The sequence below is a fragment of the Neolamprologus brichardi genome, chromosome 4, assembly GCF_056152115.1.
Source record: "Neolamprologus brichardi isolate AB-2024 chromosome 4, ASM5615211v1, whole genome shotgun sequence".
NCBI classification, from domain to species: domain Eukaryota; kingdom Metazoa; phylum Chordata; class Actinopteri; order Cichliformes; family Cichlidae; genus Neolamprologus; species Neolamprologus brichardi.
The window spans coordinates 14509722-14537115 of record NC_142107.1 but is presented as its reverse complement, the minus strand read 5'-3'; the positions used below and the strand labels follow the sequence as shown (position 1 = coordinate 14537115).

The 27394-nt window shown below is 38.2% G+C and overlaps 1 protein-coding gene across 1 annotated transcript; it reads right to left on the bottom strand.

Annotated features, from left to right (window-relative positions):
- Positions 1-4005: 4005 nt before the first annotated feature.
- On the bottom strand, positions 4006-11862 carry LOC102779554 (adhesion G protein-coupled receptor E5-like). Its single transcript, XM_087840340.1, has 18 exons — positions 11553-11862; positions 10019-10102; positions 9584-9724; positions 9318-9470; positions 9073-9201; positions 8896-8939; positions 8685-8792; positions 8317-8470; positions 7691-7813; positions 7417-7607; positions 7150-7311; positions 6852-7046; positions 6091-6308; positions 5929-5989; positions 5753-5844; positions 5455-5623; positions 5284-5373; positions 4006-4937 (listed from the first exon to the last, which is right to left on the bottom strand). The coding sequence occupies exons 1-18, from the start codon at positions 11581-11583 to the stop codon at positions 4896-4898; spliced, it is 2187 nt and encodes a 728-aa protein (XP_087696466.1). The 5' UTR covers positions 11584-11862; the 3' UTR covers positions 4006-4895.
- Between the last annotated feature and the right edge of the window lie 15532 nt (positions 11863-27394).

Below are 27394 nucleotides of genomic sequence, written 5' to 3'. Positions count from 1 at the left end.
ATATAAAACAAATTCCTGCACATGCAAACATGCAGATCTGTGCATATAGTTTCTGTATATTACTGTATTACAAGGCATCAGTCCACTTGTAGTTCAGTAATTGCAAAAAAAATATAAAATATTACATTTTGAAAATTGTGATCCAACATTAGATTTAATATGGAAAGCATGAAAAAAGCCATGAAAGGTTTGTATGTAACTTCTTATAAAATATTTTCCCCCTGTTACTCCTGTGCAAATGTATGATAGATGTGACTCACCCAGTATCAGCAGGATCCGCGTGCCTGTTATGTTGGAAGCAGTGTGCAGATCTCTGTGGATGAAATCAGTGAAAATGTAAAAATAGCTACAAGTTAGGCTAATATTGTAAAACAAATATATATATATATATATTTTTTTTAAAAATGCCAAGATCTTAACATTACATAGAATGACCAGGTCTTTTTCTCTCTCTGGCTATCTGTCTTTTCTCGTCACGTCAAATTCTTATCCACCGATATCATCATGTCACCAGGGGTGTTCAATGGTTATCATCATAAAGTGTCACTGTGGTGACAAGACCATGTGCTTATCGCTTCCTGCTTCCGTTACTATTTTTTCAAGACTATGTATCTTTTTTTTACATGAACAGTATAGCAGCACTTCATTTGCTAGCACTTCAGAATACACCCCTGTCATGAAACTGTGTTTGGCAGGCAGGATTGCACCCAAAATGCAGCTCTCAGAGACAGAACTGAACTCTAAATGAAGCCTTATTCCTGGATTTTCAGAAGACATTAAACTAGGAAACAACAGGGAACCTAAATTGGGAAATACAAACAGACAGTAGACACAGCCAGAGAAATGAGGGAGATCTCGACACTGGATGGAGGGAGACACAGACGATATATACACAAGAGGGAATCAGGGCAGAGACAGGGGAAGCAAAACTGAACATAATGCACACATGACAGGTGCCTGTCAAAGTAAAACAAGTGACAGGAACACTGAGACTAAGGCACATGTACTCGTCACCAGAGCTCTTGCTCGTAATGGGTCATATGACTGTTGGAATTTTGTCTGTTTTCTTTGTATTACTGTATTACGGTCTTTACATTAAGGTATAAACTGCCTTGAGGCAACTGTTGTTTTCATTTGCCGCTGTAATAAAACGGAATTGAATTGAACCTTGCAGCTGCAGCTCTTTGCAGCAGATTCAGCAATGGAGGGGCTATTTCCTCACCCTTTTTCTGAATGCTCCTGAATCTCTGCCAGAGGTGATCTGTGCCAGCAGTGCACACTCACTGTATGTTTGGGTACATTATATTTGTCTACCTCTCTTCACCCAAATGTCCAGTATGGCGGCTGAAGATATAATAACAAAGTTGATCACTGATCTGCAACTTTGGGTGTCCATATGCTGGAACGTGGTGTCCGTCATGAAAACGCTGTGATTAGCACGGAAGTCCAATAACAGAACACCAGTTGGGTTAAGATCAGACATGCCATTCCTCCCAGTCATGCCCTTTTAGGTCTCATTGTTGTTTCCCACATGGGCATTGAAGTCCCCCAGCAGAACAATGGAGTCCCTGGAGGGAGCACTCTCCAGCACTCCACCAAGTGACTCTAAAGTGGGTTTTATGCTGCTACAGATGTGTTTGTCTGTGTACATTTTTCCGTCGGGCAGAGGGGTAAGGGGTCACCCACAGTAGACGGTGCCGTGCAATTCTCCAAGTTGTTGACTGCACGTTGCTGGAGGACATGATCTATGTGACTGATTTATATAATATAACATATCGAAAATATAACATTTGAAGACAATGTCAGATAATACTACTAAAATGGATAAGTATTACTATTATTAATATAATTATTTTTAGAGGTGCTCAAAACTAAACTTGCCTATGGGCTGCAGTGACACTTTATTTTTGTTATTTTTAACACTTGGTTTCACTTCCGCTCTTTATATGTTATAACTTCGCACTCCTCTGCAGCTGGCTCACGAACCAACCACAGCATGAACATGAGAGGCCCACAGACCAGCTGTGGCACACTGCCTTTATCTGACAACAGAGCCCACTGCAAAACCAGCAGGCCCTCGAGTTGACAGTGTGTGTGAGAGAGAGACCTTTGCCTTGTGTTTCAGGGGTGAGACCTGTTCCTGAGCTCCAGCACTCTGGTTTCATACACCTGAAGGTAATTAACTCAGCTGTCTATTCTCACCCATCACCAGCTGCTACTTAAGATGGAGGAATTCCTTCACTTGAGTTGTTGGCTTGTGTCTGCAAAGCGTGGTTTCTCAATTTTTACAGTGTTACTCCTGTGCTTACCTGCTGTGCCCTTTAGTCATCAATCTCTCTTTTCTTGTGCAGAAACTGTGGTGTGGAAAATTGGGAAGAAATAGTCATGTGGAGCGAAGGAATCGGTGGTCTTCCATGTTTGACCTGGCCACAGAGCTCACTGCATGAAAGTCATTGTGCTGAATCTTTGTACTCACTTGCTGTAAATAAACCTGTGAACCCTTACTTCAGAGCCCCCCGTTTGAGTCCCCCTTTGACTGCTGGATATGACTGAAACATATGTTCACTAACAATTTCACAGTTCATAACCCGCTGATAGACCTCAATGTCTCTTACTGTTAAGAAAACCTAATGCATGGATCGGTTGAGTCACATGTTTTTTCAGCATCTGTACTAACCAATAATGATATTTGGTACTAATTTACATTTGTATTAAAAATCTAATCTAATTTAATCTAATCTAATCTAATCTAATCTAATATAATATAATATAATATAATCTTCATGTCAAATTACAAAATAAAATAAATCTCAGCTTCTGTATGTGTTATATAATATGTTATGGGAAAATACGTTTTTTCAAATATGATAATTCAAAGCTAATTATTTTTATATCATAATTTACTCTTGGTGACTCTTAAACAAGACAAAAAATTAGTCTAAAAGTACAAAACAACACAAAAACACTCTAATTGATGGCATTAAACATTGAGCGTACAAATTTGTACCAGTCATATTAAAAAAAAAAAAAAAAAAGGGGGGGGGGGGGGGGGGAGATGTGTTGTTTAACCAACACCAGTAAATATGCATTTTACTTTTTAAAATTATTTCTTAGCATATCAACTTGCCTGGACTACCAAAAATGGGACTACTGCATGATGGACTTATGCAGTGTACACTTTAAATGATGTAGATTGTCTCTTGGGTGTTTACTAAGAAACTGAACTGCTTGTATGAACTGGTGATGTTAAAGAAAACTCAGCCATCTGGTCTGCTAAGCAGCCCCTAATGTGTGCAGTGTAAATGAATGGAACTACATTTACAGGACTAATTTAACATGAAAACATAAACGTTATCTTAAAGAGTCTAAAACTCCATAGTTCACCTGACTACAGAAACTTTCAAGATATAAGAAGTTTTTAAAAAAGGTATCTAAAACACTATTGAAGTGGCAATATTTCTTCTTCTCCACCAAACGATCCATTTTGTTTTTATATTTTTCTTTTCCTTCGAAAGAAATCTTGTTGGACCCTGAATGTTTATGACAGAAAACAAAGATAAATAAATATATAAAACATATAAACATGTTTTGGTTAAATCGCTGGGAAGTCACACGGCCTAAGTCTTGTAATATTTGATAGTGCTTTTTTGCATTTATAATTATAATGCAGGAAAGTCAGATCAACACTTCATCAGATACAGTCAGTTGTGCATGAGAGTAAAACTGACTATTTACTGCGACTATGGCATACACATCAAGAATCACTTTCTAATTCCAACCTAAAATCGGGAAACATTATTTGCTCTTTTTTCTAAAATACACTGAAATTATATAGCACTTAAAATGTCTTAAAATATCTTTTTCCTCTAAAATATATAATATAATAAATATATTATATAATATATAATAAAACTTAAAGTTATTGTCTACTAAGGACGTACTTTATGAAAATTATACCCTGATTTCAAAAAGATGACATTGAAATCACATGTGAAATATGTGCAGTCTGTGTGATGAAAATGCTTTAACATTGAATTAAAGCTTTGTGTTCTGAAATAATGGCCAAAAAGTTGTCTTTCTGGTGTTCATTGCTAGTTTATTCTCTATATCAAATGCGATACATTTTAAAATCACTAAAGATGATATACATCAGAATATTTATTTACCCTAAAACTTTTAGGAGAACATAAAAAAAAGCGTAATTAAAAAACTTTTTTTTTTTTAACAATAAACATAAATAAAGAAGTAATTGCAAACTGTAAATGCATTTAAAAAAATTACAATCTTCTAAAATAGCTTCATGATAAAACCCAGAGAATGGATGCAGTCAAGAATGAAAACACAGGAAAATTGCTCAGCAATATAGACACAAACTTTTAAAACATTTAAATATATGTTTCGGTCTCATAATTGTCCTCTTATTGTGGGTCTTTCAGAAGCTTGAGGAAGTGGTTGAAGAAGGTGCTTTTCAGCAAATATGTTTCAGATTGCTCATTAAATACAGTACCTGAATTAAAGAATTAGCATTATTAGATTTACCTGATGCAACAGGTCAATTATTAATTATATTATACACAATTATGATAATCTGAAAACATTTTTTCATATATGAAATTTTTAATATTTGTAGATTTATGCTTCTAAAACTACTTACATAATTTCCTGTTTGAAAAACTTAACAAAATGCTTCTTTTGTAAGGATTTTGTAAGTTGCAATGATTTGAATAGATAACTCAGTGACTTAAAATAAAAGGCCCACACATAGTAAAGAATGGTAATATTTACAAAATTTTGCAACAAAGCAAACAGATGCGCTATAAGTGCGATGTCAATGTGTCCCAATGACTGAAAGTCTCCAGCAAATCAGAGTTTGTCTCAAGTCAAGTTTTAGCTTCTCAAAAATGAGACTCTCCTGTGTCCTGGCTGCTCTTGGATGCCTGAAGATGACAAAGGGGCATAGTTCAATCAGCTGTGAAAACCATCTCAACTGTTCCTTAAGTATAGGGAACAGTTGAAGAACAGTTGTATAAGTATGAAAAAGTATTAAGTATAATATTTTATTGTCTTCTTTAACCAATGGGAAAGAATTGAGTTTCGTTAGGGTTTAAAATTTAAGTAGTAGTTCCATAACAGATCAAATGTTCAAAATGAATCAAAATGAAATGAAATTAATCGAATCAAAATGAATGTTCCATCAATGTGCATAATAAATTTTTGATTTCACTTTAATATTGCTTAGTGAGAAAGTCAAAAAAGGAAAATAAAATATAAATAGCTGCTTACTTGAGCTTTGCTGGAGTAATTGAACTCTTTGTAGCTCTTCTTCTGAGGCACACAGAATCTGGCCAGGATGTTTTCATATTCTTCTCTCACCTAAATTCAGAAAATCTTTAGTATGGGCGTCACTAAAGACAGCAGAACTCGTTCCTTACTTTTGAGACAAATGTGACTAACCTGTTTGGAAAACAGACAGTGCATGATAAAGAGCATAACACCCTGAAGGCTGCCAAAAATGGTGAACAGGTAAGACATGGCTACAGTGCTTTCCTCAAACTGGAAACAACCAAAGATCCACATGATGCCCAAAACGCACAGCTGTGCCACTGCAGTAATGGTGAATGCCCTGCAGGAGGCAACAAAGATGCATACATGTCATGTGCGAGGTACTTTGGTGAGGCAATAGATTACGTTATACTTTCCACGCAGCAATTGCATGGGGCGTTTAGCGTGGGCAGCTTGAGTTGTGACTTACTTTATTTTGTGCAGATTATCAAGATCAGGGTTTAAACTTGAGAACTTCTGTGCTAACTTCCACACAGTTATGAGAAAGAAGAAAATGTTTATCTGAAAGACCAAAGGTGAGGTTTAAACATAACACAAGTCACCATTTTGGATCACATTAAACTCAATAATTATTTAAATACTTACAATGATGATGACACAGACAGGGCCAAAGAAACTCCAAATGATTTCCAGATTTAGCCAACAACTGAAATGCATATCAAGAGTTTAGTAAGTAAGTAAGTAATTCAAACATAAATTAACGATATAACAATATAATTATCAAGACATGGAACTGGGGAAACTTACTATCTCTTAGTGCCATATCCTCCAGAATTAGCTAAGACAGAGATGGTAACGATAACAGCTGGAACACCATAGCCAACTGCCATCATGTGGAGGGTTTTAAAGTTGGTGTTGAAGACGAGGACAACCATCCTGAACAGCTGAATGCCCTCCAGACACATCCAGCAAAACGCTGCCAGGTAGCAGAAATGCAAGATTCCTGCTACCACTGCACAGCCAGCCTAATAGGGAAAGTGAAGGAAAGAGGAGGATCAGGGTAACAGACATGAATAACGTAGATGAATATGAAGAGGGAGAAATGTCTAGAAATTCCTCAATTGTTTATGTGTCTATTATATATCTATTATATATCTTTTATTAATATCTCTTATTAATAATTCAGTAGTGTGAGATTATTACACTGTCTTATGTTACATTATACCTCTGATTTAAGCTTATGAAATCATTATATAGTTTTCGGTTGCATTATGTGAGAAACGGTCAGACACTTTGAGATTTTGCTGGACACCCTCCAGTGCACATCTCCCGTTCGGATGTTTGTAATGCTAAAAGTATGGAATAAAGAGAATTGTACTGATTAAAGAGATTGTGGATTGAGCATTTATACAATGAGTGTTGTTATTCTTGCAGCCCAAAGATCAAAGAGTTGGGGTATTTAACAGTAGCTTTGCTGCAACTTAGTATATAGTTCTCTGTTATATTTGAAGGTGGCAGAAACTTCTGCTAATGCATACATGCTGATGGCAAGTGGAGTTTCTGTTTACCTTGTTCGCTGTCTGAGAGATTCCCGCTAGAAAGACAAGGTTTGCAAAGAAGAGGCTGATGCAGAGATGCAGGTGGATGGTGGTTCTTGTGCTTTTAATGGAGCGGATCATTGAGAATGTCAGGATGGAGATGAATAGGAAAATCAGTGAAATGGACAGGCCCACCCAGGTGATCAGCTGCAACTCGAACTTATTCTATTGTGGAAGAGAAAGAATGGTAACATTATTGTATGAAAATGGGTTGAAGTTAAACTAATTCTGAACTAAAAGCATTATGGTATATATAATTAGTTTTAACCTCCATCTCATAGAGGGCCATCAGTACAGCAAAGCTGCTCAGGTGATTACAGGAACACACAGTATATTCCAGGTTTGACTCCACCACACCGCAGCCACGATCAGACCATGATCCTCCGTTCACCGAGGAATCCCAGAACACACAGATGTGCGTTTGATTTTTCTGTTAAACAGATGTACACCAGAGATACTGACTGTTCTGTTGTTCCTGTTTGTCAACGTAGATTAACACAGTCCCTAAACATTAGTAGTAAGCTCTCCTCTTTACCTGTATCAAGTGGTCCAAAGTCAGTTTGACTGGCGTTTTGAGGTGGCTTGTATTTCTGTTGCTAACAGTGACAGTCACCACTTTGGAGTTTATTTTAAAGCTCTGGTTCTTTTGTGGTTTGAGCCCATCAAAGAAGGTATCTGTAGAGTCTTCCAGGTTTGAGTAGCTCATCAAGGACACTGTTGTAAAGCCTGAAACAATAAAAGGAGAAAATAATTGGAGTGTGTCATAACGTGATGAAATTGGCTACAAATTTGATATTTGTTGTCATTACCAGGGTAATAGGCAGGTTCTCCAGCCGCCATTTCCATGTGGATGTCCAACTTAGCATGCTTAGTTGATAAAGTTGTGTTTGTTTTGGATATAACAGGCCCATGATGTACCAGCATTTTTAGCTCTGAAACCAGATAAATGGTAAATGGACTGGTTCTTATATAGCGCTTTTCTACTCATCTGAGCACTCAAAGCGCTTTACACAACTTGTGCATTCACCCATTCACACCCATTCGCACAAGCACATCTCTCTAAGTGCTTTATAGCTAACATTCACACACATTCATACTCCAATGGATGCATCGGAGAGCAATTTGGGGTTAGTATCTTGCCCAAGGATATTTGGCATACAGACTAGGCGAAGCCAGGAATCGAACCACCAACCTTCCGATCAGTAGATGACCTGCTCTACCACCTGAGCTACAGCCACCCAGAAAAATGTTGTTGTTTTTTCTTATCTTACACTGCTTGATCAATAATGCTGAAGAAAATGTAATTAATAATAAATGTACAAGCTCTAGGCAAAAGCTCCTGTCATATTTGAACATATCTACCTGAATTGGACATATTTGTTTGTTGGTTTGTTTTTCTTCTAAATTCTGCTGCAAATGCAAATTTTTATTAAACCTGTGTGAGTAGAAGTTGTGTTTCTCCCTGGCATCTTCGTCATGGCTCCAATTAGCCTCAGAACATTCTCCACCAAATCCAGAAAGGTGGAGACTCTTCCTCTGTCTTTGAGAACTTTACTGGACAAGATCTTATCTATTTCTGACTGCAATCTCTAAAGACAAAGAGAGAGGAGACCATGAGAAACAAGAAACAGAGGCAGACTGAGGCAGACTGTCAGGCTACCTCAGTGTAAACGGTCTATGAGACATCTAAGCATCATGTGACAGTTTGAAAGAGGCAGAGCATTATTTTCCTGCCTGGTTTCAAGAAACTTGATGTTTTGTTTTTTTTGCAGTAAGGTTAAAATGTTCTGAATTTAGTAGTACCTTCAATAAGTCCTCTTCAGTCTGGTTTGTCCGATCAGATGGATTCTGACTTTTGTCCCCTGTGAGCTCCTGACAGCTTTTATTGAGCTGCTTCACAATAGGAAATTTCTAGAAGAGAGATTGGTGGTCGATAAAACAAAAATGTGAGACAACTCTATTCATAATATGCGCTGAATTTTGATACTTTATAGTATTTGTGATGTGGAGTTACCTCTTCCAGCCCGTTTAGAGCTTTGAAAACATCACAGTTTAATTCTGAAGAAAGAAAGTTTAATGAATAAATTTGCTTACGGATGACCAGAGGTATTCAATAAGTGTTCTGTTTGTTTCTGTTGCATTTACTGGGAAGAACCCCAGTTTAATGATGGATGATGGACAGTATTCTCACCAGTGCACCGTGCCATTTTGTTGCCATAGTTAGTGAACCCTGCATTGCAGATGCAGTAATAACTGCCTTGTGTGTTGTTACACAATCCATTCTGACCACAGGGATTTCCTTTTTGACATTCGTTAATATCTAGAGCAGCAGGAAGAAGACATGTAAGAATACTTCTGAAAAAAAAATCCTCTGCCATCACCTTAAACAGAAGAGCTCACTCTAAAATGGCAGCACCAATGAGAACAACATTTTACCTTCACATGTAGCATTTTGATCATGACGAAAGGTTTTATTCCCAGTAGTAGAAATGAATCCATCATCACAGGTGCACGAGTAATAGGGGATTGAATTCTTACATTTGGCGTTAGGTCCACAGATGTCTTTGATTTCGAAACATTCTTGAATATCTTAAAAAAAAAAGAAGATACCTTTAATCTTTACATACATTATGACTGTATGACATAAACTTTCTCCAAATCAACCACAGAGTTGTTATCACCATCAATTTGAGATGACTTACCTCTGCATGCACCAACTGTAAAATTCACCTTCCCTGTTGGGTTTCTGAAACCATCTTTACATTGGCAGTGGTAGCTCCCATTTGTGTTTGTGCAGACTGTATTTTCTCCACATGGCTTGTCATCTTTACATTCGTCTATGTCTTTGTAAGGACACAGAAATGTGAAAAGATGTATTTGCATAAATATGTGCTTCAATATGAATTTGTTATAGATTTAAAAATAAAAATAGCTTGAAAATCCAAAAACTCAAACTTTTGATAGAAAAGGTTTAAAACACATATAACAAATATGTGTTTTTTATTTAAAATAAATTTCAGAGATAATACATGTTATATGTTTAATTATTTTATTAAAAAGTCCACACATTGCTCAACTTGCACATTTTCCATTACTGATTAAGTGTCTGATGTTTTGTTTTGTAAAGATTTTCATACCACTGCAGTTTTTTTTCTTTCCTGAAAATCCTTGAGGGCAGTTTGCTGATACTGACAGCACCATGATGAGAAAGAAAGACAGAGCTGAAAAACAAGCGAGAACTGTCAGCCTAGTATACTATAGGTCAGTACCTTATTCTGATTGAATTTGAATTTTGTTTATCATATAAATTGCACAAAAATAGTTGTGATAGTAAAAGGTCTGGGAAGAAAAAGCAAAGGCCCTCATTCTCTATCCTAATTTCCTCACATTATTCCTGCTTTTGAAATATGATTCTAAATAAACAGCACATTGGTGTCTGGAGAACTGTGCTTTGTATGAGTGAGAAAACATTACATGCCAGAGCACAAAAACAAACCATTATTACATCTGGGAGGGTGCACAGTCCATTTACTTTGAACTCCTAACTGACAGCTGATGGGTGAAGTATAAAGTTGGCTATTTAAAAACACAAGGACATTTAGTGTAATCTTTGAAACCAATAACTAATTTATTGTTATGGCTCAGAAATATGCTGCATCTTTTTCTTTTTTGGGGTGGGGGTGGAGAATGAAACACCTGTCATTGTGTTTACAGTTTATGTTTTTTCCATGAAAGAAAACTGTTGGCAGTTTAAAACGTTTGGTTGCTAGATGCAGCAACACTTAATCATTTGTTTCCTGACTTAATTTGAAGAAGTTAAAACATTGCTAAATTTTTCAATTGCTAAATATAACTTTCTGTATAGCTGACAGGATGGTGGAGGATGGGGAGAAGAGAAGAAACATTAAGTATAAAGGTCAACTTAATATTAGTTTTCTAACCAGTGAAACCTTTAAGAATCACTTTTCTAAGCGAGTCTCGAACCCTGACTTAGCGTACGGTTAGTAAAGCTCTCAAAGGAAACCTGCACATGTACAAGGTGGTCATTCAACCTCTTCACAAAAGGGCAGCAGTGCTGTGCTGTGTCCCTGGTGTCTTTTTAGAAAAACTATCAGCTGTCAGAACTGTGTCATTCAGAAATAAGAAGGAAACACTTTTTTAAAAAGAATATTTACCACATGACAGTAATGAAGTGAGAATTAATGTGTAGCATGATGCGCAGTTAGCCAAGAAAGTAATAACTGGGCTTTTATATCATGGAATTTGTTGGGTGAGTTGCCCCGTTTTGCACGAATGTGACATGGTTGTAATGTCTCATGAAAAATTGGAATTATAGTTTAGATGAAATGAGATATTCGACAAAAAATTGAGAAAATCTCTTAGAACTTTTATTAATTTACTATAATTTTGTCAATGACAATATGCTGGCTAACTTTATCTCAAAGAAAAGTGACTAAACAAATGCAACAAAAAGCAAGAGTGTTTATGTCTGAAAAGCCAAAACTGCTGTTTAGACATTATTATTTTAGACAGCTTAAGTATTACTAGACAGCAGTTCAATGAAAATGTTGAAAATGTTTTTGTCTAAGATGTCATTCTAAATTCAGATCCTTACAAAAAAAATCTTAAAAGATAATGTTTTCCATTCCATCTCCCACATATGTGACTCACCCAGTATAAGAAGCTTCCATCTGCACGTCATGGTGAAGAAGCAAAAAGAGTCCTTACCCGTTTCAAGAAAGTTTAACCAACCCAGACAAAAACTGCAGAATTATCTACTTTTAGGTTGTCCCAACCTTTTCTCTTCTTCTCAACTCTTTCAAAGGTTCTTTAACTTGTTTTTGTAATTTAAAAAACTGAAAAATAGTAAATATTAATCCACCAGTCAAATGAACTGATATAGAAAAAGTAGCTAACGTTTATGCTGACAGCAGCAAACCAATAACTCAGCGACTGAAGCACTCCCCAACAACACACATCACATCACATCACAGACTGAACTATCTCTTTTCTCTTTCCGCCTGTCTGACTACTGGGGTGACATAGTGTGATGACTGTGAATTTTAGTTGGGAGGAGTTTCTCTCTCTCTCTCTCTCTCTCTCTCCCTCTAACACACACAGTAATTAGATCAGTCCTCTGACGCAGAAGTTTTTATGGGAGTACAACCAGAAGTTGCTTTTTAGGAACTAACTTTTTGAGGGGTGCGGTGTGGTGACAGATGAAATCCAATATATTTCTGACGACTGCACAGCTGCAGCAATATGCTACTACATTATGCAACCCTGATAATTTATGTCTCTTTTTGCCATGGCTCACTTGTCACTTGAACTTTCTCCTCTTTTAGACGTAGTGTGGGAACAGACAGAGGGTTAAAAGTTTAGATTGTGAGGCTAGTCATTGTTTTACAGTGTCCTGCCAGCTGGTATACCCTCCCATAGGCACACAGTCTGCTGATTATGATGATGATGACATATTCATGGTTTTAGCCTCTGGCTGCTTATGTTTTTTAGACAATGTAACAATGGTAACAGCATTGAGCTTTATTTAGAAAGAATTAAACAAAGACAGCTTCTACTATTTTGTTTCCTCTACATAGTATATAGTCTGTATGTAATTCCCCAGAGCGGAGGCCTAGTGCACTTTGATTCAATAAAAGGACAGATTAAGCACTACAGTACTGGAAAAAATATACCACACGCTTCTACAAACCAAAAACTTTATGTCTTTTAGAGGTTTCCTGTTGCACAGTGTAACAGGAAACAACCTTCTGAAACTATACTATGACGTGCTTGGGGATTGCACTCAAGATCTGTGAGGGTTGATTTTTGCTCTGAAAATGTGAAGGAATGGAAACATGTTGCAAGAGAAGTGTCATAAAATAAAACAGACTGCTAATTTTTTCAGTGACTTGTTTTGTTTCCAGTTGACATTCACGGTGTAATTTTCAGGCCTGTGCACGCTGCAGTCTTAATTTCATATCATGATTATTGTAGACAAAGATTCAGTGCCTAAAATATAAAGTGTAAGAGCAACATTTTGTCATGTCATGAGAAACAGATATCGATATCAATGCTGGTATTGTTATCAGATCGATACCAGTGATACTACTTGTGGCTCAAGAGTTGGGAGTTCGCCTTGTAATCGGAAGGTTGCCGGTTCCCGACTTGGATAGTCTCGGTCGTTGTGTCCTTGGGCAAGACACTTCACCCGTTGCCTACTGGTGGTGGTTAGAGGGCCCGGTGGCGCCAGTGTCCAGCAGCCTCGCCTCTGTCAGTGCGCCCCAGGGTGGCTGTGGCTACAATAGCTTACCATCACCAGTGTGTGAATGTGTGTGTGAATGGGTGGATGACTGGATGTGTAAAGTGCTTTGGGGTCCTTAGGGACTAGTAAAGTGCTATACAAATACAGGCCATTTACCATATGCAAAGTCACAGAAAAATGCTTTTTTCTTACTCTTTTTTTGCTTTACATTATTGAAAGTGTTTCAATAACCCAACTCACAAATAATAAGTATGTTCAGATCTCCAAATTACAGAGCCCTGGACACAAATGTTTGGCTTTTTTTTGTTGGTCATTATATGTAGCCTACAGTGATGTGTTCATAGGTGTATATGAAATAGTTCTAAAGTGGTAGCACTGTTTTCGCCTGATAAATATAAAATAAAATATATGAATAAAAGCTATCACAATGTAACGTCACTAAAAAGTACCTGATATTAAACAGAAAAGCTACATAATGGCACGGTGGTTAGCACTGTTGTCTCACAGCCTTCAAATCCACCGGGGCCTTTCTGTTTGTTTGTCTGTGTTCTCTCCCGTTATTCCGGCTTCCTCCCACAGTCCAAAGACATGCATTTAATGGGGTTAGGTTGTTAATTCTAAATTTCCCACAGGATTCAAGTGTGAATGGTTGTCTGTCTCTCTCTGTGTTAGCTTTGCAACAAACTGGTGACCTGTCCACGATGTACCCTGCCTCTCTCCCTATATCAGCCGAGACACTTCCCCGCTGAAGTGGATGGATGGCTATTAAATAGAAAAGCAAGCATATCAGTGCAACAAGGGAATACATCTGAGTAGCAACATGTTGTATCTGGCCAACACATACAATACAGGTTATGGTCAGTGTCAGGCTTTGTGGGTTAGGATGTTATGCATACCTCAGTCAAAGCTGTGCCTAGCATGATAAATCAGTGTGTGAGTTCAGAGCTCAGGCACTCCTTTGCACATAGTCTGTATTCAAATGATACATGTGTTCCACTTGAGTTGGGCGACTGTCTTCCTACTGTTTCATTTTGACTTCTTTTTCACAGAGTGACTTTTACCAATAATGATCATGGCAAGCGTCCAAGGCTTATCCTGTTATCTTTCAAACTTCTTCCTGCCTATAACAAGATAGTGTACTTTCAGAGTTTTGTGTATTTTGTGTCAGTTGTGTTTGGTTTTTCTTGTTTCTTTCTGGATTCCCAAACAATGAGGGGGAACCTGAATGTGACCCAGTTGTCTCAACAACTTCCTGACATACCCTGAACCTAGAGGTCAGAATGGAGTCTGAATGTTTTGGTTGTTGTCTGTGTCGTACACTGACGACTGTAAGTCCAAAATATGTTCGTGTCATAGAAATCTGTGGTACAGCAGTGGATATCGAGGTTACCCAAACTGTGTGTTTTTTAACTGATACTGCTGGTATGGTACGGCTCTTAAAGCAGTTTTCACTGAGCCAGTGTGAAGTTCTTGTTGGACACTCTTGCTTTTTGCTACTTACTGTCTGAAACTGTTAACATGAAAAAAACACAAAAAAATAGTGGTACTGCTAAATTCCCACTTCTCCTTTTCTCTTCTGCTTTCCATCTTTTACAAGAAAATTCTGTTTAAGCAACATGACTACATGTATTAGAGAAGAGAGACAAAACTTGGACATTTTGTTAAATAACCCGTGTTAGTGTCTCAAAAAATATGCTCCTGTTTGACTCTCAGAGGTCTAAATTGTCATCAGTCCTTTGCAATGTTTTTGGTTTTATGTTTTTTCTCTAAATTCTTGGCATTTAGGAATTTAAAACCAAAAACAAAACTCATTTTAACTAAAAAACATCAAAAACTATTCACACCTCCCCCCAAAGCAATACTAAAACTAGTGTGTTGATACTGTTTTTTTCAGTCACTTTTGACCTAGCAGTGTGACATACAGGATATGGTTGATGTTAGCAACTAAATACATCCCACAACTGAGGAACGGATGAGAATGTAGACCTCTTGCTAACCAGTGAAACACCAAAAGACTCTCCCCTTTCATCTCACATGTTATAGCAAAAAATGTTGTTAAAGTTTACATTAAGATCTTTCCTTGCATTTTCATTTAATTTCTTAAGCTACTAGTTTGAAGGTTCTGTAGAAGTAATTAGAAGTGCTAACTGACAAGTTTAATCCTGCTTTCTTTCAGCTTTTATCTCACATTACTCTGTATCAGCAGTGATTACAAATATGCAGTTGACTTAGAACATTTGGATGAATTTGAAATGAATAGATGTTGACTGCTATTCATAAAGACTCAAAAATTCCCGCATTGTTGAATGTAGTGTTCAACACTCTGTACTGATCGTTGTGACAATATGTGCGAAGAGACATTTCCCTTTTATAGCTGTGAAAAAATAGCTCCCCTGCATGTAGAGGAAGTGTGTTCATGCTGTCACCAGCTTTTCACACCTCCGAGCTAAGCTTTTACAAAGTGCTGAGATCATGGGTGTGCGAAACCTTTTTTATTTTTGTTGCTGCTCGTGTTCCGCTTTGTTGCATATTCTCTTTTTGTGCTCGTTGACCTTTTGGTGAAACTAATAAAAAAAGATTAAAATGAAAAAAAGAGATGAAAGAGGGAACAACAACATAGAGGAACAAAATAGTTTCGAACGGCATGGTAGTTGTGTAAGCAACTAAACAAGTAAAATGATTTACCTAGTTCTCCTAGTCATTTGAACTCTGCCGTGTAATTACTCATTTAATAAAGCAGACTTATCCAAATGCTCACTGTTTGGCAGTGAATTAGGAGCTACATCTAAAACTTTAACTTGTAGAACAAATCAAAGTAAATTTTCTCTTGACTTTACAGGCAGAAAATGACTGTATTATTCAAACATGCTTCAAATCCACTATGTGAATATTTTCTTAGTGCCAAATCAAAATGGCGTACTCGGTGTGAATATTTTGTCATGGTGATGTTGCATAATCTAGTGGAGAAATATAGGTACTACACTTTTACTCTCGTATCCCCCCCTCCCACACTAGATTCACTAGGCTGGCAAATTAACTTGCCAATGTTGGAGACATGTGGCATGCATCATTTCAGCTGTTGTATTTAAATATTTGGTGCAAGTCTGACTTCTGCGCCACCTTGCATTTTTATTCTCACAATATATGGATGCAGCTTTATGCAATAATGCATCTATTATGCCTGGGGAAATTTAGATGTTTGATTGCTTTAAAAAAAACTCTTCTTGGTGCTGCAGATTAGGCCAGTCAATTTCTCAGTAGAGACCATATTAGATGAAAGATAATTTTCAGTGTTGAGAATTAGTCTTATCAAGTGCAATGTGGAAAATAACAATTTAACTAGTGCTACTGGGTTGAAAATTAAGGTAGATCCACTAACTCAGCATATTCAGCAAGTTTAAGGAAAACTCCTAAATATGCTGACTTATGTGTTTTAAAAACAGTGCTGGTTTACGTGTGCAGCTGTAAAGCCAGAGGGCTGCTTTCGGGCAAATGATAAAACCATGTTTTATGTTAACACCCCCCCTCAACAGACCCTCTAACCACCAGGTCCGAAGGGGAATCTTTCAGACAGTTGTTTGGATATTGCACTGAATTTTTAGATAGTGTGCACTGAAATTCTCCCCCTGCATGTCATTGTGTAGTACCATTTCCCAAGCCGGTTGCTATTCAAGAACTCTAACCTTACAGCCTCCTCTACAATCTTGCATCGAAACATTTATCTAATCATGCTCATCAATTTGACTTGCAGACAGGGTGAAGTCTACATTTTAAGCATGTTTCTTTTTTCAGATATGACATTATCTATCATACAGCAGTAATATTAGCACATGGCTGGGGCCCTGATCACTGATAAGCATATTAATAATATTCAGATATTTACAGCGCTTAATTTTACACAGGGTGTAGCACTCTTTGAGTGTTAAATTCAGGAAATGATTCATCTAAAAAACAATTTAAACTGTTAAATGATCTACCGCTCTTCTTTTCCTGGGTGGATGTGCGATCCCTTCAGGAGAAATCTTCAGGAGTAATTTAGCACAATTTCTGACATCATCTTGAGAAATTGTGCAATTTCATGTCCTTTATTTTTTATAATATCAACAACAAAGCAAACAGGACTGAAGGTAATGAATCACATATACTCTTGCTGCTGTAATGTTTTTTTTTGTTTGTTTGTTTGTTTTTTGAGAGTCTTTCTTGTGGAATGATCCGCTCCACCCAGCCTTCCTCTCTGACTGTTTGTGTGGCACGTCTCATTTGCAGGCGTTGGAGGACTGGTGTGGATCGTTTCATCAGTGACACTGGCAACACTTGGGCCTAGTGTGCCAGTGCTCTATAAAAGCCCTCAGAGCTCAGTTGCTTTTTGGATTTTCGTTGTGCTTTGGTTGGGGTTTTTGCACCAAACAAAACTGCATACACCATTTACTTCACCCATGCACTCATTCACATGCAGAATGGTTCATTTGGTTAAATGTCTTTTAATTTGCGTTTGTCTGCATTTCACTTTCTGTCGTGCCATTCATCAATGAGTTGTTTTTGCGTCTTCGGACACAAGAGGGCAGAGTTCCTGATTGAGCGAACCACCTGGTGAGCCACCGTCACGTTAACCAAATCAAACACACCCACGATGATGTGATGGCTCTCGACAGGTGCATGCTGGGTGTATCAGTTACAGTAAAATACCCATGGTGAATTTTCCAACGTGCTGATTACGTGTATTTTTGATCTGTCTTTTTACAATTTCTGTCACATTTGTAACTTATAACGTCTGAGGAGCAGAGTTAGATGGTCGAATTTGGAGATGGAGAATTTCATGATGCACAAGTTTAAGAATGCGCCAGAGAGTGGTGAGTACATAAACGTTGTTATAACCCTAATAAGTAGAACATCAACAACCACTGCGTTGCAAGTAACCAAGCATGTAATTCCGTTTAATTGCGCAGCATCTTTTCTTCTTCTTCTTCTTCTTTTTTTGTTGCTTTAATGCATATTCCTGTTTTTAAGCGAGTGTATAGTGAACACTGACAAGAGCTAGACTTCACCTCCACATTAAAAATTTACACTGTAACGTGGGTTTAAGGACGTTCTAGCTGAACTATCTTTTGATTTTATTTGAGGACAGAAGTAACTTTTTTACAACCTCTACAACCTACATACATCTTAGAAAAGGGTCTTTGACTTTTTAAGCTGTCTTCTTCACTTGAATTCCTGCATGTCAAGATTCACCATTGAACACTGTCATTTACTGCTAATAGAAAGCTGCCGAGAGTGGCAGATGCCCTTTTAATTCCCCACTGACAGACTGAACTGGACTCCTCTAATTTGCTCCAAGGCCCATGAACCACTGCCTCAGAAGTGGATAGTAGATGAATTTTGAATCATCTCACAATGCAGTCTGGCCTGAATAATCAGTTCAGTGCCACCAGAAATTAGAGACAGGATGCATATATTATTCTGCCCTGCGCTGTCATTATCAGGGCAGGCGAGGAAGGCTGTCTTTTGTCGCTCACAAAAACCGTCAGGTCTGCTGAATCATTTGCAAATTGGGTACTAAAGAGAGTACAGGCCTGATCACCCAACAACAGTCTGTTCTTTATTTAAATGTGCAAACACCTAGCTGCACAATCTACCTGGCCACTGCAAAGTTCAGTGTCAAGGTTTCGGATTCAACTTCGCCTTTTTTCAAAGTGCATGGAGAAGAGCAAATGTCTGACAGTGTTAAGGCTAAAGCAAAAGCACCTGTACCCCGGTGAAAGCTACAGGCTGAAAAGTGTCTGCCAAGCAAAAAAAGTTGTTCTTCATACTACAAGTGTTGCTGGAGCTTCAACCTCTTTAGAGCTTTGTGAACCTCATCCGTGAGAAATACTTCATATTATAGGCATATAGGCATGCTGCATAGGCCTCAGAGGTCATATTCTGTCTCTGAGGTGCGCAGACTTTCTGTAGGTAAAAAGAGAAAGGTTTTTCTGTACTCTTGTTTGCCTAGGGCTCTAGTGAAACACCTGTGCTTGGATAGAGGTGAAGACATGTAGGAACTACTTATTGATAGTGTGGAAAGTCTTACCATAGTGTATTCATCTTAAATCATTCTTTTGGTAAAACTAGACAGCTAACTACAGGTTTATACTTAATACTGAGGATGAGAACAACACAATATCTCAGTGTTGTCTTCATTTTTAGTTATCAACTAATTCTTCAGTTGTATTTATTTTTATTTTATTTTTTGATAATATACACAGTTGATTATATTGTAAATTTCGCAACACAGTAAGCAATAAGGATTTTTTCCCCAAAATTCTTTACCTTTTCTCCTGTACCTCAGTCTCAATGCATTTAGTATGCAAATTGTATGTTATGTTTGACTATATGATTAATACAATATAATGGCAGTCTACTCATACATAGTTATACCCTCATTAACACTCAAAACTTTTTTCTTCCCCAGAGTTGTTTGTTATGCACAGTTTACAGTATTGCTTTATATTTTTAAGAAAATGTAATAAATATACTGTTTACTGAAGTATATGTGTAAGAGGCTATTAGCCAGATTAGCTGGGACAAATTCATGCATTATGAGGCCCATTTTATCCACAATGGTTGAGAGCTGGTCATTTTAAGCTTTTTAATGGTTAATAATAAGGATATTTATGTTATTACAGAGCCAACTGAAGAACTGCTGTGTGTGTGGAGTGCTGGTTTTCGACAGAGGGCAAAGCCTTTAAAGAAATTATTGTTTTGAGTTGCAAGATTCTGTGTGAAGTATGGAGTAAATCATTGAAACTTAATCACATTAAGGTGATTATTATATTATTATGGGGATCTAAGTAAGTGCTGTATTTAAAGCCAGGCTGCATCACTAACAGCTCAGCAGTTGCTCACTTCAGAGCACTGATGTCTTTGGCTAATGTTGATTTAAGCATTTACTGCTGTCAGCACCAAGTCTAAGAAACCCCATTTGTTTTAAAGCGCGTCCAGCAAGACCAATTCACCATCACTAAGTTAATAATCATAGATGGATGTATTTCATATTGCATGAAACACATTTGAATTTGATGCCATCATTTGATTGCAAGCGTTAACAATACAAATGTGATGCATTTTCACTTTTTGATGAGAATGAATAAACAAAAAGCTGCAGTACTGCTTAAGGGACAATGCAATAATTTCATAATCTCAGGGTAATTGCATTTCTCTATCTTCAGTCAAGTTCATAACTTCGTGCCATCGTATCCATCTGCGCAAGTGTGAAGAGAAATGCCAGATTTGCACTCACAGGTATTTTAGGAGGCATGAGAGCAAAAATGTTTGGCTCCCCCAGAATGCTCTGACTAAAAAATTCTGTTTATGCTGTAAAAACAAAAGGAAAAAAAATACACTGGAAACACTCTTAAGATGGAAGCTCTAAATAAAAATACTGGAATTGCCCAGAACTTAATACCAACGATGTATAACCCATATATAAGGTTATTTATTTTTATCACTGCCAGCAAAAAGACATTAGGCTTTTAACGTTATGTGTGGATCTCTTTTTCTTATCTGCTATAATACAAAACGTGACATATTATCAAAATGTATAGCAGAGGTTTGGCTATTAGTGCTTGCAGACATTACTGCAGGTACACTAGTGGCAGTCTCAATTCCCAGACCTCAGTTTGGAAGCTGTATGTGTAAGCATTTTAAAATTCCTTTGAAGTCACATCTGAGAAATAAAGATTTGTTGATGTCCTTGTGCTTTGTACATTTCTCTTTATTGTCCCAAATGCTATGCAAGCACTGCATATATCTCTTTTTGTACAATTGATCGAAAATATTTTTCTTAGACATCAAAAGTTGTCAGAAGAATTGTCTTTGGAGGTGTCTCTGTAACAGCAATAGCACATTTTTTTTTTGTCTTGTCAGTGTTTTATGCAAAGAAAAGGTGCAGTGGTACTTAAGCTGATGTGTTTTGGCTGTAAACTCTACAAATAATGGATTGTATTCAGTGTGTGAGATGGGAAATGGTAAAAGAGCTTCAGAGTTTTATCAGTGCTGCTCAAAATCAGGCTGTGCATTCCAGTTTGGCTTCAATCGGGGCTGAGTTTGTAGAGAGCTCCTGCTGTAAATGAAAAACTGTAGATAAAGCAGAAGTTGGTCAAGCGACCACATATGGTACAGAGGGTGTGAGGCTTGTTGTGCTTATTCTCAACCAGCAGGATGCACTGCAGCCACATCAGGCACCAACTTTAATGTCAGGAAAACTATCAAGCTGAAAAGCACCATTTCAGTGAGTCTGAGATGAATATTTATGTATGTGGGAAAATGAATACCATTTTTCACATAAATGAATATCTGCACTCAAATTAGAGGTTGGAGAAATGACTGAGATTATCTTGTTGCTTAATACTTAATTGAAGCCGGCTTCTAATTAGCTTGGCTATTATCATCCAACTTAGGAACAATTCCAGATTTCTTAAACTTTTCAACATTGTGAGAATAGAATTTGGCCTCCAGAAATAAATTTAAACCTACTGCATTATGAACAACTCTAATCTGTGTCCTCTTGTCACAGCCTCACCCACTGTGACCCCTTTTTAATTCTCATCCTGCTCAACATTAATTTAGCTAAGAGCAAAATCTCTGAATTAATGTTCCTTCATTCCTTTTTCTAACTGTGTCACCTTCATTACATGCTATGTAAGTGCCGGGTGTCTTAACCTCCCACAAACCAAATGGAAGTTCACTACGCTATAGCTGCAGCAAATTTTCTTCACTTTAATTCTGAGCACTGTGCTGGCTAAGACAAATGACACACCGTTTGCTGTACAGAATGGAGATGTGCTCTGAGCATTGCGGCTCTGAATGGACTCCCCCCGGTTTTTGTAAGAGTATAATTCCTCTGGTTGTGTCTGCACTGCAGGCTGGTGGCAGCTCTGATTGTGGCCATACTGCATCGCTGCCAGTGTGAATGAATTGTTCCAAAGTGATGTCCTGCACAAAGAGCTTACCTGGGAACAAAGCCCGATAGATTTCATAGCACTGTTACAGTGCCAGAAATTCTACTTCTGAAAAACTTGCATCAGGGCACCCCAAAGGTGTTTTTTAGTATGTCTGACATCCATGTGCACATGAAAAGCTCTGGTGGTGTTGATAATTTCTAACTCGTGGGTAATCAACTCTCACCTGCTGGCCCTCAGCACACTATATACAGTATATTCTAAACACCTTTCAACCAGCAGTTTGCATTCTGTCACCCCCCTCTCCTTCTTTTTCCACATCCATTTGAATTATTGAGCTCTTTCTTTCAAGGGGACCAGTTCCTCTCCTCAGATGTGTAGGCCATCAAGTTTGCTTCACCGCTCCTTCACCCGAGGCTGCAGCCGCCCCCATGTTGCCTCATGACATTGAGGAAATCACTCACATGTCCCTCACTTACTTTTCACTCACTCAGCCACTTGGTCCCTCTCAATCTTTTTACAGCCTCCCACCCCCTAACCCTGTCTTTAAATCTTTCCCTTTTGCTTTTCACAATCTCCATTCCTTTTTCTCCAATGTTCCTACTTCTATTTAATTCGACCCACCTTCTCCTCCCCTCCCCATTCCCGCCCTTCTTCTTTTGCTCTGTTTTTCTGTAATGTCACGGCCCACTGCTGGGTGTCACCGAATTGATGGAGGGAAAAAATGGAGGAGTGAGGCAAGGGAGGGGCTTGACAGGAGTATGTGCATGCATGGACATCTTGGTATGGAAGACAGGGCAAGAGAGAAAGACATACAGAGAGGCAGACTGACCGACATTGTGCCGGGGGTGGGGGGGTGGGGGGGGTCTTGTGTGAAATGCTCAATTCCGGTGTAAACACGTTTGGCAGTTAGTGCTCCACTGTTTGCAATAAAGCCATACAGCCTGGTGCTTGTGACTCCTAATGGTATTCCATTACAATCTCCCAAAGGACCCCTTTTTGTATATAGACACACAGACTGTCGTAAGCTTCAACTGTCTTATTATGCAATTCTGTGCCACCTGAAGCCAAGTGCATAGTCTGGCACTAATGTATACACATGGCAAATGGTTGCATACCGATTAAACAGTAATACTGCATCATATGTTTATCTTGGCGACAACTGCCATGCCACTGCCTCTATCTGACTTTAGAAGAAGACCAGAACTGTGTTTGTAGCACACCTCTGTTGCTGTAGGTTCATTTTGTACCACAGGAAGCACTGAAGCAAACCTTTTAAATATCCAGTTTAAAACCAATGGTAGCGATACATGATCTAAAACCTAATCAGGGAGACATTTCAACTTGGTACAATTGCGGCATTATAAGAGTCAATAAGACCTTGCTGTTTAATACAGTGATTTTCACGTGTCATCTCTCTTTATCACTATAGGTCAGTCAATAGAATTGATTCAATCAGCAGCACAGTAGAAAAGCACCAACTGAAAAAAGGAAATCGCCCATTCAGTGGCAAACACAATTCACGCTGATGGTAGCAAACATCTCACATCTCCTTGTCACACAGACATGCATGCTCACACAATTACTAAACAACGACTTGGGGATTGGGGTTTGAAGGTGTTTATGCACGAAGGATTTGGACTGTGAATTGGGTGTGAATTCTGTTTGAGGAAAAGACAGATGTGTGCTCAGCCACCAAGACAGTAAATTTAGCGGGAAGTGCTTTTGGAAAGCCCCCCACAGCTATTCAAACAGATTAACAGCAACAAACAGGCAAACAAAGCACTATAAAACACTGACAGTGGATGGTCGCCAACTGACCGATGGCAACAACTGATTAATGTTTTATGTGATGCGTCGTATGGAAGGTTGGGAGCTTTGCCGGAGAAAAAGAAGACTGGTAGTTTTGTGTGTGTTTCTGAGTGTAGGATTAGGGTTGGGAAATGTCTTTGGCATGAGTGGGTGGTAAAATGCCCCAACTCTTGTGATACGTGATGATCTGAGGAGGAAGTGGGAAGTGGCTGATCCGGTCCATGTTATTAGTCGAGCTCTGTTAGACCATGTAATAGCCTCATAGCGCAACAGGGAGTCGCTGTTCCAGGAGCCAACTCTGCCCAGTATGACATCCTGATATGGAAGGTAACAGTACTACAGCAAAACTCACTGGATGGCTGTGCACAGGTGTGTGTGTGTTTATGTATGTGTGCGTGTGTGTGTGTGGCTAGTTCCTCAGAGTGTTTGCATAAGTGCTGATTCTGCTCTTCCAAACCCTTCAACTCTGCATTTTTTCACAGACTTTCCCTCCTCTGCTGTGCCCTCATCTCCTCTCCTCTCTTCATCGACACACAGCTTGCCTCCTTGCCCTTTGCCTCAATTCGTCACACATGCCTTTTCATTACCCCTTTCCGCCCCTTTGTACCTTGCCAAAAAACAGAAAAAGGCCCTCTACCACTTCCACCCATAACAGGGAGTTAAACACAGGAAGGATAGAGGGCATCAAGCTATATTCAATGGAAACAAAATAAAACAGCTATGAACCACAGAGATGATACAGTTGTGGTCCAAAGTTTACATGCACTCATCGTGGGCATGAATGTCATCGTAATTTTAGGCTTTTAATGATTTCTTTGAATGTTCTTTTTCCAGGGTGAAATTACTCTACAGCATACATCTTTAATAACTTTAAAAAAAAAACAGAATTAGGTTCACATGTATACATAAAGGCTCAAATATCTACATACACATATCCCCACTACTATTTGGTTAGAGATCTCTTAGCAAGTTGCTCTTCAACCCAATGCTTTTTGTAGCCATCACAAAGCTCCTGGCAAAATTATGCATGGATATTTGACCACTCTTCTTGGCAGCATTGGTAGAACTAATTTAACATGCTTGTTTTACTGGCACGAATCTGCTTTTTAAGCACAGTCCACAAATTTTTAATATCATTGAGGTCAGTGCTTTAGGAGAACATTCCAGAAGCTTAATGTTAGCCTGCTTTATCTATTCCAAAACTGATTTTGAAAATTGCCCTGTCAGAACACCCAGTTGTGTCCAAATTTCAACCATTTAGCTGTTGATTTGAGATGAAGTTGAAGAATTTGGAGGTAGTCCTCCTCCTTCTTTATTCCACAGCCCCAGAGCATGACGCTACCACCACAATGCTTGACTGTGCTTCCAGTGGTCCCTCGTTTATCGCGGTAGTTCCGTTCTAAAAATAACCCGCGATACGTGAAATCTGCCAAGTAGCCAACTTTTTTTTTTTTTTTTAACAATTATTATAGATGTTTGAAGGCTGCAAAACCCTCACTACACACTTTATACACTTTTCTCAGACAGGCATGAACACTTTTTTCACACTTTTCTCTCTTGTTTAAACTCTCTCAAAGTTCAAACCTTCATAGAAAAATGAATCCAGTATTATGGAATGAAACCAAAAGCACCCACGGTTGCCTTTGATGGTGCAAAACGTTTCGTCAACAGTGTTGTGTTTGTTGGGGAGAAAACTTGACGGGGACTAAATTTGACGAGCTGGACGCATTCTGTACTGTACAGGAGACACTGCACGAGATTGATTGACAATAGTCTACAGCCAATCACGATGCAGAACACAATGTGCTGTAAAAAATGAAACAAACAAACTAAACAAAAAAACCCATGACAAACCGCACAAAAAAATCTGCGAAAAAGCGGGGCCGCGAAAGGTGAACCGTGTTATAGCGAGGGACCACTGTACAGGTTTTTTGGTTTGAAAGTCTCGCCTTTAGTCTTCCAAACATACCTCTTGTCATTGTGACCAAATAGCTCAAACATTTCTCTGGAAGGCAATTAGTTTGTCCATGTGGGGGGCTGCAAATTCTCCTCAATCTTGAAGGGATTGATTTTGGAGCAGGGGCTCCAAGACACTTTCTTGGTTGGCGCCCACACATTTCATGGTTATATAAAACCTGCTTCACTGTGGACAGTAACATTGGTGTTCCTCCAGTTTCCAGTTCTTGACAAACTTGAGCCTTGGTATTCTTGGGTTGTTCCTGAACATCCTAACCCATTTCCTCTCATCTGGGGATAACAGTTGGTCTGACACATCTGAAAAACTTGTAGTTTGGTTGAGTTGTTTGAAAGGATGATCTTGGAATCTGCATTTGTTTAGAAGTGGCCCCAAAGAGACCTTCCTGTTTTTGTGTTAATCTCCAATTCTACCTCTTAGAGCTTGGACTTTGCAATTGTTTAGAACATTAGACAAGCTAATGAGCTTTGCCAAATATTTCCTTTCAATACTGGCTAGAGAAGTGAGCAGTTCAATCATAATAACTAACAGGATGTTAATAGGCCTCGTTCTTACTTAAAAGACATTCTAGAACTTTCAGCACCAATTAAAGTAAAGTAGTTATTATATGTAAATATTTTAGCCCTTATGCATATATTTTTGACCCTGTGTGAATTAAAAAATATCACAAATAAATTCAAAATTGTGCACCCAATTCTTGTTTTTTAAAGATATATGCTCTACAGTCTGTCATGTATTTAATATATATTGTTAATGCTTATTTTCTATATTCCACCCTGGAACAAGAACAGTTCAAATAAATAATTAAATCTGAAATTACTATGACATTCATGTCCGTGGTTAGTGTATCTCAACTTCTGACCACAGCTGTAAAGGGAACACAAACCTCCAGTTTGGATGGACTGGAGTTTGTGACTAGAATCACTTGATAATAAAAGGTGACATCAGCAAACAGCTAATGGGAGGACGTTATTGAGGATGCCCCAAAAAAGAGAGGCAATCAAGATCCCAACAAAGAGCGAAAAAGTCAAGGAGTTCCACAAAATAACTTGGGGATAAAATTGGTATGTATTAGTGTTAAAAGTAAAAAAAAAAAAAGTACTGACAGAGCATATTTTGTGATGAGTCACTCCAACTCTGACTTAGTGCTCAGGAGAGTGTTGATTTTATTTCTCTGGAGGGCATGTCACCTGTTTCCTGTACTTCAGATAACCAAAGGTTGCCAAGTAGCAGAAAAGCATTATCACTATTATAAGATTACACTAGAAACTATCTACCTGCAGATCTTAAAAAAGGAGCAGTGTGCAGTTTGATAATAGAGGCATAAAACTTTATACATTACTGGTTTTTAAACTTTGTCAATATATACTCTACAGAAAAAAAAGTGAATGGCTCTATTGCTTGTGCACAAAGAAGCTTAGATACAGATCATAGCATAAATGCACACATACACACATGCTGTCAATCCAAAGTGTGCTCATTCAACCATACAGCATATTTAGCTAAGTAATAAAACAGCATTGTTTAA